Genomic DNA, 14,561 nt, shown 5'->3' on the forward strand with positions numbered 1-14,561 from the left:
CATGCGTGAGAGAGAGCAGTGTGCCTTCTGATGAGCAAAGACTGGAGGGCAGGACCCAAGAGATGTTGTTCCTTAGTCCCTGTTAGGGTCTCAGAAGCTTCGTGTAATTACGTGACATTAAAGTCCCGAAGTTGGCCTACGGGCAGTTGCATGAGCCTCGAAGCCCTTCCTCAGAGCAGGCGCTGATCTGCCTCTCTCCCGGCGCTTCCTTGCAGGTCTGTCCAGGGCTTTGGTGGCTGGAGAAGCTGAGTGGGTGTCGGTGTTCCTTTCAGTTCCTGTGACCAGCTACGTTCTCAGCTCCTCTTCGCTGAGCCACACTGGAGCAGTCCTTTCCCGTGAACATTCGCACTGAAACACACACCCAGAAAGAAACAGCAGAAACCAAAACTCTTAGAGATGCTTGATCGCTTGTTTGTTTTATTTTCTATTTCGTGTTGGTTGTCGTGGCCCCCCCGCCGCCGGTCCCCCACTATTAAACTCTGGTCTGTTTCCATGCTGAACGTATGTGGGTTATGTCAGGTCACAGCCTGAGAGAGAGGTTCCCACATCGCTGTGGCTCTGCGAAACCGTCCTGGCCTTCCGCCAGCCAGCAGGGTATGTCTTCAAGGGCGACACCGGAAGTTAGCGGCCTAGGAGATGATGGGTGGACGAAGAGGGTGGGCAGGAGCTTCTCCCAAGACCCCGCTCTCCTCAGGCCTAGGCCCTCGCCCAGGGAAGAGGTTCAGTGCTGGCCTGCCACCTCTTTGTGGCCTTCTTTTGGTATCTCCCGTTCGTGTCCTTGCTGCCGTTGGGAATCAGGCACCAGCCTTGTGATTGGGTGGAGGGCCACGAGCTCCCTCACACGGGCTGAGTTTCAGAAGAGCTCGTGGCACCTGAAGTAAAAGTACAGGTGGCCGTGAGGTGAGCCTGGAAAATAGGCCGGTGGGCGCCGATGACGGGGATGCCGCCCTTGGACCAGCCCCGTCAGCTCATCTTCTCGGTTTGGCTCTGGGTGCTGTGTGTGCCACAGCTGATTTCTTCGACTCTGGAGAGGCGTGATGGAGAAGAGTGCCTTTATCTCCAGTGACAGTGACATTGGTCACCACGCCTGGTCCGCTGTCTGTTAACCGCAGTGCAGATAACCCGGGGGCAGGCCTGGAGCCGAGCCAACACGGCTGCCGCCGCCAACTCCAGCCACGTGTTTGCCGGCATGGCCGAGGGACCCCAACTTCGGTCTTATCAAAGCGCGTGAAGTGCAGTAGCTTTCAGGTCTGGGCATGTTTTACTTCTTAGGCCTGTGGTGTCCTCGGCAGTTGCAGACAAACAGGGACCGCCTCACATCCTAGTCAGGCCAGGATGCAACCGTGCATTGGCTCAGGTCATGGCAGGGGAGGGTCAGGAAGGGTTGTTTAGAGTTTTACATATTGGAAAGTTCTATTTTAAAATGTTTTAATAAAAGTTTTCCATGTGATTGTATCTGTCCCGTGACAGCCAGTGTGGTCTCGCTGGTTCCGTTGGCTTATGGGGGCGATGCCCCGCACCACAGCCCGCTCTGCTGGGCCCGCTCTGCAAGGCTCGCCTGGAGGTTCTGTGTGAAGTACAGGCCCTCGAGCCCCAGTCCTGCAGACTGCGACTCAGTAGGCCTGAAATTGGGCCTGGACGCCCCAGGGCATTGGGCTCCCTGGTTCTTAGGCCCCTCAGAAGAGGAGTGTCATCATGCAGCATTGTCGGGTTTTAGGACCCCCCAAACCAGAATTAGGTCCCTGGGGTCCCTGGGTGGCTTGTCCTGCTCCCAGTGCTGCCTAGGCAAAAAGAGTAGGGTTCTGTCTGTGTCTTCTGTCAGCACACCTGCCCCTCTCAGCTTCGACTTGAGCTGCTTAACACGTACCCGTTTGGGTCTTTGTGGAATTAAAGAGCCTGTCTCCACCTGCTCTCACACGAGGCCCCCTCAGCTGTGGAGCAGGGGACAGTCCCCACGATATCCACATAGCCAGACAAGGGGCTCGTACCTCCCGCCTGTGCTCTCTTTAGTTCACACACATGGGCCGTCTAGAGACAGCAGGCGCTCAGATCCCTGGGAAAAGCTCCAGGTGGAGGGCCTCGCTTTAAAGGGGACAGGGCGATGAGAGCAGACTTCTGCCTCGGCGTGTCATCCTGCCGACTGGCACCCGACCGAGCCAGTCTCCTGCCCTCCTGTTTCCCCCCTGAGGATCTTTTTTATAAATAGAAGCTGGTTCGGCCTAAACCCTTGACCTCGAATTCTCTGCATTAATCCTCCGCAAAGGTGCCATGTGACATCTCTCCATAAGGCCACATCAGCTGTGCCCGACGTGATAACGCCCCCGCCGCTCGCTGTCAGGCGGCAGCACCGAGGAATGCACTGCCAGTGCCCCAGCCCCTCTGCCTGCCTTTGCTGGGGTCGATTACACTGGTAGGTGGCCGGGGTCATCTCCGAGCGCGGCCTGTGTGCATCCACTGAAACCTGAGCTCCCAGGGGCGGGAGACCTTCCTGAAGAGGGGCAGCAGTGTGGGGCCCGGGTCCCCATGAGGGGAAGGAACCATAGGGGCTGCTCAGGCTCCGAACGAGGCCCACCCGCTCTTGCTGCGGCGGGCAGGTGGGCAGCCTCGCTGGCCTAATTTATATTTCTGCTGGTGTGGTGGAGGAGAGGCAGGAAGGAAAAGGGGAAGACAGTTTAACGAGCGAGGTTGTGTTTTGTTTGGCTTTTCCAGGCACAAATGTCCTGTGTTCGTAGTTGGTGCTTCAGATGGCAACACTGATAGAGGCCAGCAAATGGGTTTCTCGGGGACAGGAATAGGTATGCGTGCAGGTCCCCTTGCGTGTCGATGTGGCTGTGAAGCCCTCGAGACCTGAAGCAGTGGTCCCCTCGGTGTTGTCCTGCCTGTTTGTGTGAGCGTCCGGTGCTTGCCCTTTGCTCTCCGGTCCTGGCAACCTTCAGAGAACTTTCTAGGTCAGGTCATCGGCGCTGCAGGAAGAGTATGGACTCGGTAGGTTGACCTGATCCTAACCATCATGGACTCTGTCACCAGAACCAGGCGAGGTCTGTGGCCACCTTGTGTCCCGAGGGCCTTTCCCTGCTGGTGATGGAGATGGGAAGGCTGGTCTTGCCGGGGGGCGTGACACACGGCAGAGCCCCCCGCACAAAGCAGGTTCTCACTAAATGAAGACTTCTTGTCTCACATGACCTTGCCCTACCTCCGGGGTAAAGAGTTCTAGATTCCCGCTTCAGCCTCCCTGGGTTTGGAGTGGGGCGTATCTTCCACGTGGTGGTTGAGCCCCTCGTCATCAAAGACAGGACACCACTGGATGAGGGATCACCCCCCACATAACGCAGCTCTGACGCAGGAGTGCTCAGCTTTACTTTGGGATTCTGGTCAGAGAGCTGACTTGGGCCCTTGAATCTGTTCTTAACAAGCTTCACAGGTGGTCTGTGGGCCACATTCCTAGAAACCTTTTAACTGCAATAACCAGAAATATTTTCCCCTCCAGGGGAGCGTCTGAAAGAACCTTACTCCCGTGGACATGGGGGTTTTTTTGCCATTAATCCGAGGTAAGGGATCTTTCTGAATTGTCAACGAGAGACGTGCATTCTACATTTCAGCTGCTTGTTGGGCCATCTGCTCAATAGATATCTGTAGATACAGACATATATTGCAGCACAGGTGGGCTGTCAGCTCCCAAACGCCGCCTCTGTTCATCATGGGGGGTGGGAGGGTACCTTCCTTGACCTCACCCTGCCTCCCAGCGTGGGTCCTCCTTCCTCCCTCCAGGTAGCCGGCTATGACAAGGTGACAGAGGAGGAGCGGCGTCCCCACACCCTCCCGAGCTTGGGTCTCAGTCTCTCCCTTCCCTCTGGCTTCATCATCCCATGGGCTCCACTCACTGTCTCCCAGAACACCTGGCTGGCACCCCTGAGCGCCTGCCGATTCGCACATTCCTGTTTCCTTCTAGGAAAGCAGGAACAGGGGTACCCCTGGCCCGGGCTGTCTAGAGCCGTCTCTCCCTCCTACCCTCGTTCTCCCTGGTTTGTCTACTCTCGCCTTGCCCGCTTGTGGAAACAAGCAGTTACACTGGGACTGTTCTGGCCCCCAAACCTCTGTTTGAAGTGATTCCTGGGGGAGGTTCGTATTCAGCCAAAACAGAAAGGGCTCTGTGGTGAGCTAAGTTGGGGAGGAGAATGGACAGAACAAAATTTAACAGATTTTCATACTGAAGGCCTCTTTTGAGCCTTTAATATGCAAATTTGCTTTGTAAATCAGAAAGATGAAATTGTCTGCCATTTCCCAAATCTTTCTGACCAGGGAACTTTGCTGCTGGAGCCAGATTCCTCGGAACTCATGCTGGGAGCTGCTTCATGGTCGGTGTCACTGGGCAGAAGCATAGCTTACTTGCTGGGGGTTGTGTTTCTAACACACATTCCTCTTTTGTATTCGATTATAATAGTAGTGATAGTCCACTGGAGATTTACCGTGTGCCAGGTACTGTCTGTCCTAAGCACTTCATGGACATTGTCACGTTTAACCTACAAGCTAGATCCTATGACCCACATCTTCCAGATGAGAGCATGAAGCCAGGAGAGTAAGCCATTTGCTGAGTTGTTTTTTTTTTTTTAAGATTTTATTTATTTATTCGACAGAGATAGAGACAGCCAGCGAGAGAGGGAACACAAGCAGGGGGAGTGGGAGAGGAAGAAGCAGGCTCATAGCAGAGGAGCCTGATGTGGGGCTCGATCCCAGAACGCCGGGATCACGCCCTGAGCCGAAGGCAGACGCTTAACCGCTGTGCCACCCAGGCGCCCCCCATTTGTTGAGTCTTAAACCGGGTGTTGATAGAGCCAGAAGGAACCTGGGCAGTGCCCCCTGCCCAGCCTGGTGCCACACGCCCCTGCCCTCTGCCAGCCCCAGGCCATCCACCATTGGTTCTCAGGATTTTTCTCTCCCAATGTAGTCATTATATTAGAAGAAATACCCGCCTGCTTGTGCCAGGGACACTGCCATGCACCTGTCCAGCCTACCCCGTGTACATGAGCCAGCCTTGGACATGGACCACAGCAAACGTGCTGCCTATTGTGTGGTTACTTGCTCCCATTCTTCTGGCTCCGACCTGGTACGTGGTCCTCGTCTAAACTGCACCCCCCGGGAGGGAGGCGGGGCAGAGGCCGAATCTGTTCAGCTCCCGTTGGTGAACAGCAGAGTCAGATGGGGGCTCACTAGCCGCTCTCTGATGAAGGTGATCAGACCCTGGAGGAAGCAGCTGGCTTCATGCCCTTGAGCAGCCTAATCCCCTCCTTCCTGTGCCGTCTCTTCCGGGGTCTGGCTTTGAGGCTTTCCAGAGTCCCACCGGAGGTCAGGCCACAGACCCACTGAGGCGGCAGTTGCTCCATTGTTCAGCCCCTCTCTGCTTAAAAATAGAATCCCGTCCATTCCACAGCCCTGGCCGGAGATTCTCCACATTGTTTTCGACCCTAGATCACCAGCTGCAGGGAAGGAGTCTGCGTGCGGGAGGGGGACGCAGTCGGGAGCCCACAGCAGCACGTGGCAGTGAGCCAGGCTCCGTACCATCATGGTGTCCTCCCAGCACTGCCCCTGCCCCGACCTCCCCTTGCTGGCCCAGCTGGTCTTGGGCTAGGAGGACACGGAAGACGTGTTGCTGCCTGCCCTTCCCGAGGTCGGTGTCCACAGTCCCAGTGTGGCCTGGCCTTCTGTCTAGAGTCCTTACCCTAGCCTGTAGGTCCCACGTCTGGTCCCTCCTACCTCACCTGCCCCCTCTTTTTGCTTCTCTGCACTCCTGACTCTCAAGGGCCCCCTGCACTCTCTCCGTCCTTCAGATGGCCCATGGTCCCTCCCACCCCAGGAGCTTCTGTACTCGGTCTCCACAGCTTTGCATCATCCTGCCGTGCCCACTCACCCACAGGGCTCGGTTAAATAATTCCCCTGTCCCCCAACACCTGCCCTGCTCGGGTACAGCTCCCCTCTCATTTTTTCCTGTTGTACCATGTATGTTGAGGCATGCGTCACGATTACTATTATTTGTGTAATCAGCCGTCGGATTTGTTTATCTAGCCTGTCCCCTGCCTCCCGTCCTCCAAAAAGTCAGTTCCCAGCGAGCAGGGGCCGTGTCCGCCTTGTCTGTCAGCCCCTTTCAGTGCCAAGACAGTGCGAGTCAGGAGCCATGGAGTCAATGCCATCCAGAACAGCTTCCCAGCCAGAAGCTAGGACTTGCTCGGCAGCCAGACCCCAGCAGAAGATGACGAGGGTTGGGGGGCCGGTCAAGAGCCCAGCACACCAGGAGCCTGGAGGCTGGCTCCAAGTGCTGCCTGCCCGAGCTGACCAGAGCCCCCGCCAGCCCTCACTGCGGTTGCCCCAGAAGGGCACTGGCTGGGGGCTGGAGCAGGAGCAGCTGTCTGTGGCACTCTGTGACGACGAGCATATGCCGGGCACGGGGACACCTGCGTGTGAGGCTCTTTGACTCTTACTGGCTGGAGCCGGTCGTGTCATCTGGCCCAAACTCAAATAGGGCAGATCCTACCCATCTCACAGGGCAGGTAGGCACAGGACATCTCACAGAGGAGCCCCAGCGCCCCCTGCCCTGGGCATGTGCCCACGTGTTTTCATCACTCCCAGAGCTGACCAGCAGCACTCGCATCCCTACCGAAGAAGGGACTGGGCCTCTGGCTGAAAGACCCCTGGGCCTTGTTTGCCCCCTCAGCCTCATCCTGCCCAGGACGGTGCAGGGCTGGCCCCAGGGAAAGGAGCCTGGATCCCCCATTGTTCAGTCAACAGGTTTCTGTCCCTGCAGGGAGAGCAGCCAGCTGCACGGTTCCCACCTCACCCAAGCCTCTCTCTGGCCCTGCCCTTGCTAATCTTACCATCGAGAGCTCTCCAGCCGGCCAAGGGGTGCAGGAGCAGCAGGGAGGGCTGGCATGCTGAATTTAGAGTCCCTGGCTGCAGTTGACAGGCTGTATGAGCTGATGGAACAACTTGATTGTCACCAGCCAGCATTTTCAGAAGCATTTCGCATTCTCAAGTTTTGAGATGTTTGCTTTTAAATCACTTTCGTTTTCTGTGTTTTAGGGAACAAGATGTGCCCCAGCGTAGAGAAATGAAACTGCTATAATGATTTTCAAGGTTCTGCATATGGGTGATGGGACGGTGCGGCCTGAACCCCTCCTGCCCAGGCCCCAAGGGAGCGGAGACACTGTTTTTCAAGTAGCAGCAATCGTTGGGAGCTAAACTCGTGTCTGGAGCCTCTTCGCCACGCGAGGGCTTCAGGCCTCTGGCCTGGCTGACCCCTGACTCTTGTCTGTACGGTTTTCTTTTCTCGTTTTGAGCCATTCTGGAAACAGGAATAAATGTCATGTCAGAGCCGTGCCAGCCAAATGGTGCTCAGGCTGCTGTGTGGTTGTCAGCATCAAGATGGTGGGACCAGTGGTCACCATCCAGAAGCATGTATTGACGTGTCATACCTCCTGTGTGCGGGTCCCCTGCCAGGACACCGTCATACGGCAGGCACATCATGCTTTCTCCTATTGCGTACCAGGTCTGGCAATGCCAGCCACACACTTGTCACCCAGGCCCTTCTCCCACCGAGTGTGTTGCTGGCTGTCAGATGTGTGTTCAGGGACAAGGCGGTCCCTTCTGTGGCCCTGTCACACAGCAAAGCTGGCCCATGTGGGAACCATAGAAGCCTGGCATTTTAGTGCTGAAGATTATCCAGTGTGATTCCTTCCTTGAACACAGAAGGGAGTGGAGACAAAAGTGAGTCAGTCTAGTGAGTTGAGTTTATTAGTTAAGATCATGGGTATTATCTGCAAGAGAATCCTATTCTAGCTGTGTGATTTCAGACAAGTCACTTCACCTCTCTGAGCCCCAATTGCATCCTCGATACAGAGGGTGAGTGATAATACATTCATCTAGATTTGTTGAGGTTTAAATGAGACACTGTCTATAAACCTGGTAGTACTTCTATCATCATTGTTTATTGAAGTGAGAGCAGAGTGTGAAGTTCCCCATTCCTGACCCATTTCTCTTTTACTGTATATGATGATTCTTGTCCTCATTAGTATATGGCTATAGTCGAAGAGCTAAAATTGAGTTTGTTGCAAGATCTGAGTCACTTGCTATGTTAGTTCTTTATGCCCCCAAACCAATGAAATGGCTGGCCAGAGCTAAAATCTTTCTCAGAATGTTACAACTTAAAAAGATAGGCCTAATGGGTCAGCTTGTGCAGTGAATGTTCACTAGGTAAGAAAAATATCCACAGTCAAACTTGTAAATAGTTTATCTTCACATATTCAGCCATAGAAATCAATTATTGGAAGTCACCTGATGGGGCTCTGCCAAACCATGGGTGCCCATGGTCTCTGAAGGACCAACGAGTAGCAGGAACACGCGGTCCGTTTGAGGCTGTTGCTCGGCCTCAGAAAACAGTGCCTATAGCTCAAAGGTGCAAACCAGGCAGGTCCTGCCTCTTCCCACCTCCCAAGATCCATCCGTAATTGACTTTGATTGTCCCTAATGCCCTACTTGCGCAATTTTCCCCAATAGAATGGTGCCTGAGCAGGTTGAGATTTCACTTTTCAGCAATCCATGTTAAAGCAAGGTCTCAAAATGCCCTGGGCCTGAAATTGGAACCTGCTAATGATACACAGAAATTAAAACCCTACCTCTGAAGAGGCTTCTAGTCTGATTTTTATTGTAGAGATGAGCCTTGTCATGATGGCGTCCATCCACTCGCCTCTTAGAAATAAAATCAGAATGTACCTTCGGCTTCTCTGCAACTCATTTTTCTACCCAATGACTTATCTGGCTTATAAAGAGTACTTTATACCCAAGTGATTAGATTGGATGGTCTGGAGTGAGAAAGGGCTCAGCTCTACTCAGTTGGTCATGTAATGTTGATCAGGGCGTGAGAGCAACTTAACTGAGCAGGTAGAGCTATTCTAATCTAAAAGTTAATTTAATTTCCAATTAGATTCTTAATCAAAGATGTTCATTTTGTCTTACAGCTAAACTTCTATCAAGAACAAATAGAATATTTGAGGTACACTTGGCTTAGCTGTCTCGGAACAGGAAACAGGACCTTGGGGACTTATGTGAAGGTGATCCATGACCATCTGTAGGCTTATAAAGCCAAGCCTCGGTCTGTATCTCGGCTACTGGCGTCAGAGCTGCTTCCTAGAGACCAAGTGCCCAAGCCTCTGGGCAGCATTCTCTCTAAGGGTCTATGGATCTAAAAATGGAGGTCTGTTTTCAACACAGAATTCCCTAGATTTCTTTCACATGCAAGGATAGTGACCTACTGAGTTAGAAAGGGCTACCCAGCGTAGCTATTCACAAGTTAAAAGCATGGGGAAAGTCCATGGGGAATTCTAAGTCCCGGCTGAGATGCTTGGCCATCGTGCAACTTTTGGCAACCTGTGGTGCTTCTGCCTGAGCACCTGTCAGGAGAGCTTGGAATTCCTGCAGCTGGGGGGAGGGCCATATTTTTTGGGATTTTGGGGTGGTTTTTTGGGGTTTTTTTCTGCAGGCATCGGTGTTACCTTGAGTGGGTCATGGTTTCCAGTTGCTGCCCCTGGATGAATTAATGAATTGTAGAATTACTATTGCTTTTCTCTTTAGTAATCATTATGTCCTTGTGAAATTGCTACAGCAATACCATTAAAAAAAAAAATCAGTGGATTCCTCTAACTCTTGACACTGGCCCACAGATTATTTCATTCCCAGGTAAACGAAGTTGAGCTTTTCTGTTTCCAGCAAGATGAATTCGTAGATACTGGGTTTGCCCTCTTTTCTGAAACAACTAAAAATTCAGTTAAACAATTTTCAAGATGGTTGACATCAAGCAGCAAAGGATAGTGACCCCTGCGATTCAAGAAACAAATGAGGTAAGCCGTACAGTTGCCCCAGTTTCCTGCCTGGAGAACATTTCCAGACCAGCATAGGGAAGGAGTGTCCAAGTGGAGTCCAGTGATCAGTGATCTCCCTGAGTTCACAAGGCAGGGCATCAGAGAGAGGGTATCTCCTCCTCTGCACAGAATGGACTCTGGACTCTGGCTCTGCCTAGGGACTCTCAAGTCCTGGCTAAGTACTGATCAGTGTGTATATTTGAGGAAAGTCTGTGTCTGGAGAAAAAGCAACATGAAAGGATTAGAGGCAGAATCCTCAGAGCTCTAGGGCAGAAAATAGTGCTGGTTCCTGCCAGCCGATGCGGAAATCCTCATAATTCACCTAGCATTTGGATAGAGTACTCAGATGGGTTTTGACTCGGTAGCAGGGAAAAATGAGTCCTAAACAAAATGCCACTCTGATCTCATCTAACAAAGCTTAGAAGCAAGACCCAAATGAATCAGACTATTTCCACGTTAGATCCCAGATCAAGAAACTTACTACAGTACAAAAACACCTAGTAGCAAACAAGATAAATTTCACAGTTTCCAATAAAAAATGATCAAGTATGAGGAGTGCCTGGGTGGCTCAATCAGTTGAGCGTCTACCTTCGGCTCAGGTCATGATCCCGGAGTCCTGGGATCAAGCCCTGCATCGGGCTCAGCAGGGAGTCTGCTTCTCCCTCTCCCTCCCTCCCTCTCTCACTTGCTCATTCTCTCTCTCAAATAAATAAAATCTTTTTAAAAATTACCAAGTATGCAAAAAGTAGAGAAATATGATCTATAATAAGAAAAATCAAACAGCTGAAATTGATCCAGAAGTGATACAGATGATAAAATTAGTAGTCAAGAACTTTGAAGCCATGGTTAAAACTATTCTGTATGTTTAAGAAGCTCGAAGAAAGACTGAACATGTTACATAGTGGCATAGAGAAGACCCATATCAAACTGGAGGCAAAAACTGTTACGTCTGCAATGAGAATATCCTGGATGGGACTAAGAGGATGTTATCCACGGCGGAGGAAAGAATTAGTGAAATTGAAGGTTTAGCAATAGAAATAACTCAAAATGAACCATACAAAGAAGACTGAAAAGGTTGGAATAGAGCATCACTCAACAATGGGATAACTTCAAGCAGCCTAATAATATGTGTCATAAAAGTTCCTGAAAAAGAGAGGAGAGATGGAGGGGAAAATATGAAGGACATCAGAAATTGTATCTACATGAGTAAGTATAAAGATTTTGGAAGGGATTTTTCAAGTCTCTTTAGAAGATAATTGTTTAAAGCAAAAATAATAACCATGCATTATGGGTTTTATAACATATGTAGAAAAAATGTATGACAACAATAACAAAAAGGTTGGGAGAGAAGGAATGAAAGCATCCTGCTGTAGGGTTTATCCACTACCCCTAAAGTGGTATAACATCAATGGAAGACGATGGTAGGTTAAAGATGTGTATGTGAACCTCAAACCAACCCCAGAATAGTACAACAAAGAGTGACAGCTAATAAACCAACTAAGGGATATAAAGAAATCATAAAACCCAATCCAAAAGTAGGCAGAAAAAGAGTGGGGGAAAGGAGCAAAGAAGAGATAGGACAAATAGAAAACAAAGAGCAAGATGGTTGATTTAAACCCAGCCATATCAATAATCACAACAAATGTAAATTGTCTAATTCCTCAATTAAAATGCCAAGATTGTCAAATTGGATAAAAAAGTAAGACCCAACTATATGCAGCCTACAAGAAACCAACTTTAAATATAAGATACAAGTAGGTTAAAAAGAAAAGAATGGAAGAAGATACCATGCCAATGTAGATTTTTCTGAAATGCTGAAGTGGCTATATTTATTATTAAATATGGTAGATTTCAGAGCTCAGAATATTATCAGGGAAGACACAGTCATTTCATAATATGTCAATTTATGAAGAGTATGTGTGTCCTAAATGTTTCTGGACCTTATAACAGAGCTTTAAAGTGCATGAAGAAAAACCATTAGAACTGCAAGAAGAAATAGATAAATCCACAATTATAGTCAGAGGTTTCAATAACCCTCTCAATAATTGATAGAAATAAACAGAAAAATCAATAAAGCTGTAAAAGACATGAATAACACTTCCAACTTGAACATAATTGACATTTATATAACATTCTACCCAACATCAATAGAATATATGTTCTTTTCAAGTGTACACAGATACCAAGATAGACCATATCCTGAGTCATGAAACAAGGCTCAGTAAAGTTGAAAGGATTCAAGTCATACAAAATATGTTCTCCGACCACAGTGGAATTAAATTAGAAGTCAGTAACAGAAAGAGATCTGGAGAAGCCCCAAATATTTAGAAGATAAATAACAAATTTCTAAATAACTCATGACTCGAAGAAGAAATTTTAAAATAAATTAGAAAATAGTTTTAACTAAAAAAAATGTTTTTAACTGAAAAATAAAAACAATCACGATTTGGGGTGCTAAAGCAGTACTTAGTGGGGACTTTATAGCACTAAATGCCTAGATTTTATCTTATTTTTTTAATATTTCAGTATTTGAGAGAAAGACCGTGAGGGAGAAGGAGAGGGAGAGAAACCCAAGCAGACTCCACACCGAGCGCAGAGCCCAATGTGGGGCTCCATCCCACAACCCTGAGACCATGACCGGAACCAAAACCAAGAGTTGGACACTCAACTGACTGAGCCACCCAGGCGCCCCAATTCCTATATTTTAAAAAGAAGAAAGCTATCTAAGAAACTACAAAAAAAAAAAAAAAAGTGAACGAAACCCAAGATAGTCAGAAAAAAGGAAATAATAAAGAACAGAGCCAAAATGAATATAATAGGATACAAAACAAGACAAGAAAAATCAGTGAAACTGGTTCTTTGAAAAAATCAGTTATATTGATAAACCTCTAGCCAGACTGATCGGGGGAAAAAGTAGACACAAATTACCAATGTCAGTAATGAGAAAGGTAACATCATTACAAATTCTTCAGGTATTAAAAGGATAATCAGGAATGTTATGAATATCCTTATTCATTACTTCAACTTAGGCGAAGTGGAAAAATTTCTTGAAAAGCACAAATCACCAAAGTTCACTCAAGAAGAAACAAATAGCCCTATAGCTATTAAAGGAATTGAATTTATCATCAAAATTTTCCCATAAAATAAATTCCAGATCCAAATGGCTTCCCCAGTGTGTTTACCAAGTATTTAAGGAAGAAATAATACAATGACACACAAACTCTTCCAGAAAATTAAAGGGAAGGGAATACTTCCCAACTCATTTTATGAGGCTAGCATTCTTCTGATACCGAAACCCAACCAAGATATATAATAAAACTACAAACAAATCACTAACCAAGATGCATGTAAAAATTATATTTTTAGTGGGGGAGGGGCGGAATCTGAAGCAGGCAGACACAGGGCTCGATCTCCCAACCTGCAGATCATGACCTGAGCCAAAATCAAGAGTCAGACGCTTGGGGCGCTTGGGTGGTTCAGTCGGTTAAGTGTCCGCCTTCAGGTCAGGTTAGGGTCAGGTCCTAATCCCAGGGTCCTGGGATTGAGCTCCACATGGGGCTCCCTGCTCAGCAAGGAATCTGCTGCGCCCTTTCCCTCTGCCCCTCCCCCCACTTGCACGCTTCTTCTCTCTCTCTCTCAAATATATGAATAAAAATCTTTAAAAAGAAAAGTTGGACACTTAACCAACTGAGCCACCCAGGTGCCCCTAGTTGTAAGAATTCTTAGCAAAAGTTTAGCCACCTAATCCAATATGTATAAAAAGGATATGCATAATGACCAAGTAGGATTTATTCTAGCAACGCAAGGTTGGTTTAACATTTGAAAATCAACCAATACAATTCACATTAACAGTAAAAAAGAAAAAAAATATATAATCATCTCGATAGATAAAGAAAAGGCATTTGATAAAATCCAATGTTTGTTCCTGACAAACTCTTGGCAAAACAGAAGTGGAAGGGAACTTTTTGGCCTGATAAGGAGCATCTGGGAAGATCCTACTGTTACCATCGTACGTAATGGTCAAAGAATGCTAGATGAGGAGCAAAGCAAGAGCGGTCACTGTCACTGCTTCTGTCTATCTAGCCAATATGCTAACGCAAGAAAAAGAAAGAAAAGGCATCCAGATGGGCGCCTGGGTGGTTCAGTTGCTCAAGTGTCTGCCTTCTGCTCAGGTCATAATCCCAGGGTCCTGGGACGGAGTCCTGCTTTGGGCTCCTTGTTCAATGGGAAGCCTGCTGCTCCCTCTCCTCCCCACTTCTGCTCTCTCTCCCTGCCTCTCTTGCTATCTCTCTCTCTCTCTCAAATAAATAAAATCTTTTTTAAAAAGGCATCCAGATTTGAAAGGAAGAAATTAAGCTTCATTCACAGATAACATGATCTTTTGTTTTTGTTTTTGTAGCTGATTCTAAATTCATATGGAAATGCAAAGGACCCGTAACAGCCAAAACAACCTCAAAGAAGAAAAACAAAGTTGGAGGACATATTATAAAGGTACAGTATTTAGGACCACGTGATATTGGTGTCAAGATAAAGAGATCAAGTTATGCAAAACAGAAAGTCCAGAAATAGATCCACAGCTATAGGATTGATTTTTGACAAAGGCGAAGAGGCAGTTCAGGGGAGATTCTCTGCAGGGCTCAGCTGTCTGGATTCTCA

At 48.5% G+C, this 14,561-nt stretch overlaps 1 protein-coding gene and 1 long non-coding RNA gene across 6 annotated transcripts in view; one reads left to right on the forward strand and one right to left on the reverse strand.

Annotated features, from left to right (window-relative positions):
* NUP214 (nucleoporin 214) overlaps positions 1 to 500 on the forward strand; it is a 94,348-nt gene extending 93,848 nt beyond the window's left edge. For all 5 annotated transcript variants that reach the window (XM_040632079.1, XM_040632081.1, XM_040632082.1 and 2 more), the window contains one exon: positions 216 to 500. In XM_040632079.1, the coding sequence (XP_040488013.1) occupies positions 216 to 249 (34 nt within the window). In that variant the 3' untranslated portion in view covers positions 250 to 500. The remainder of the gene's footprint in view (positions 1 to 215) is intronic.
* Positions 426 to 10,478, reverse strand: LOC121103116. The gene is made up of 2 exons (XR_005835288.1): positions 6,867 to 10,478; positions 426 to 5,395 (listed from the first exon to the last, which is right to left on the reverse strand). It is a non-coding gene; the product is annotated as an uncharacterized LOC121103116 (long non-coding RNA).
* Between the last annotated feature and the right edge of the window lie 4,083 nt (positions 10,479 to 14,561).

Source organism: Ursus maritimus, unplaced genomic scaffold (assembly GCF_017311325.1).
Source record: "Ursus maritimus isolate PB19 unplaced genomic scaffold, ASM1731132v1 scaffold_17, whole genome shotgun sequence".
NCBI lineage: Eukaryota > Metazoa > Chordata > Mammalia > Carnivora > Ursidae > Ursus > Ursus maritimus.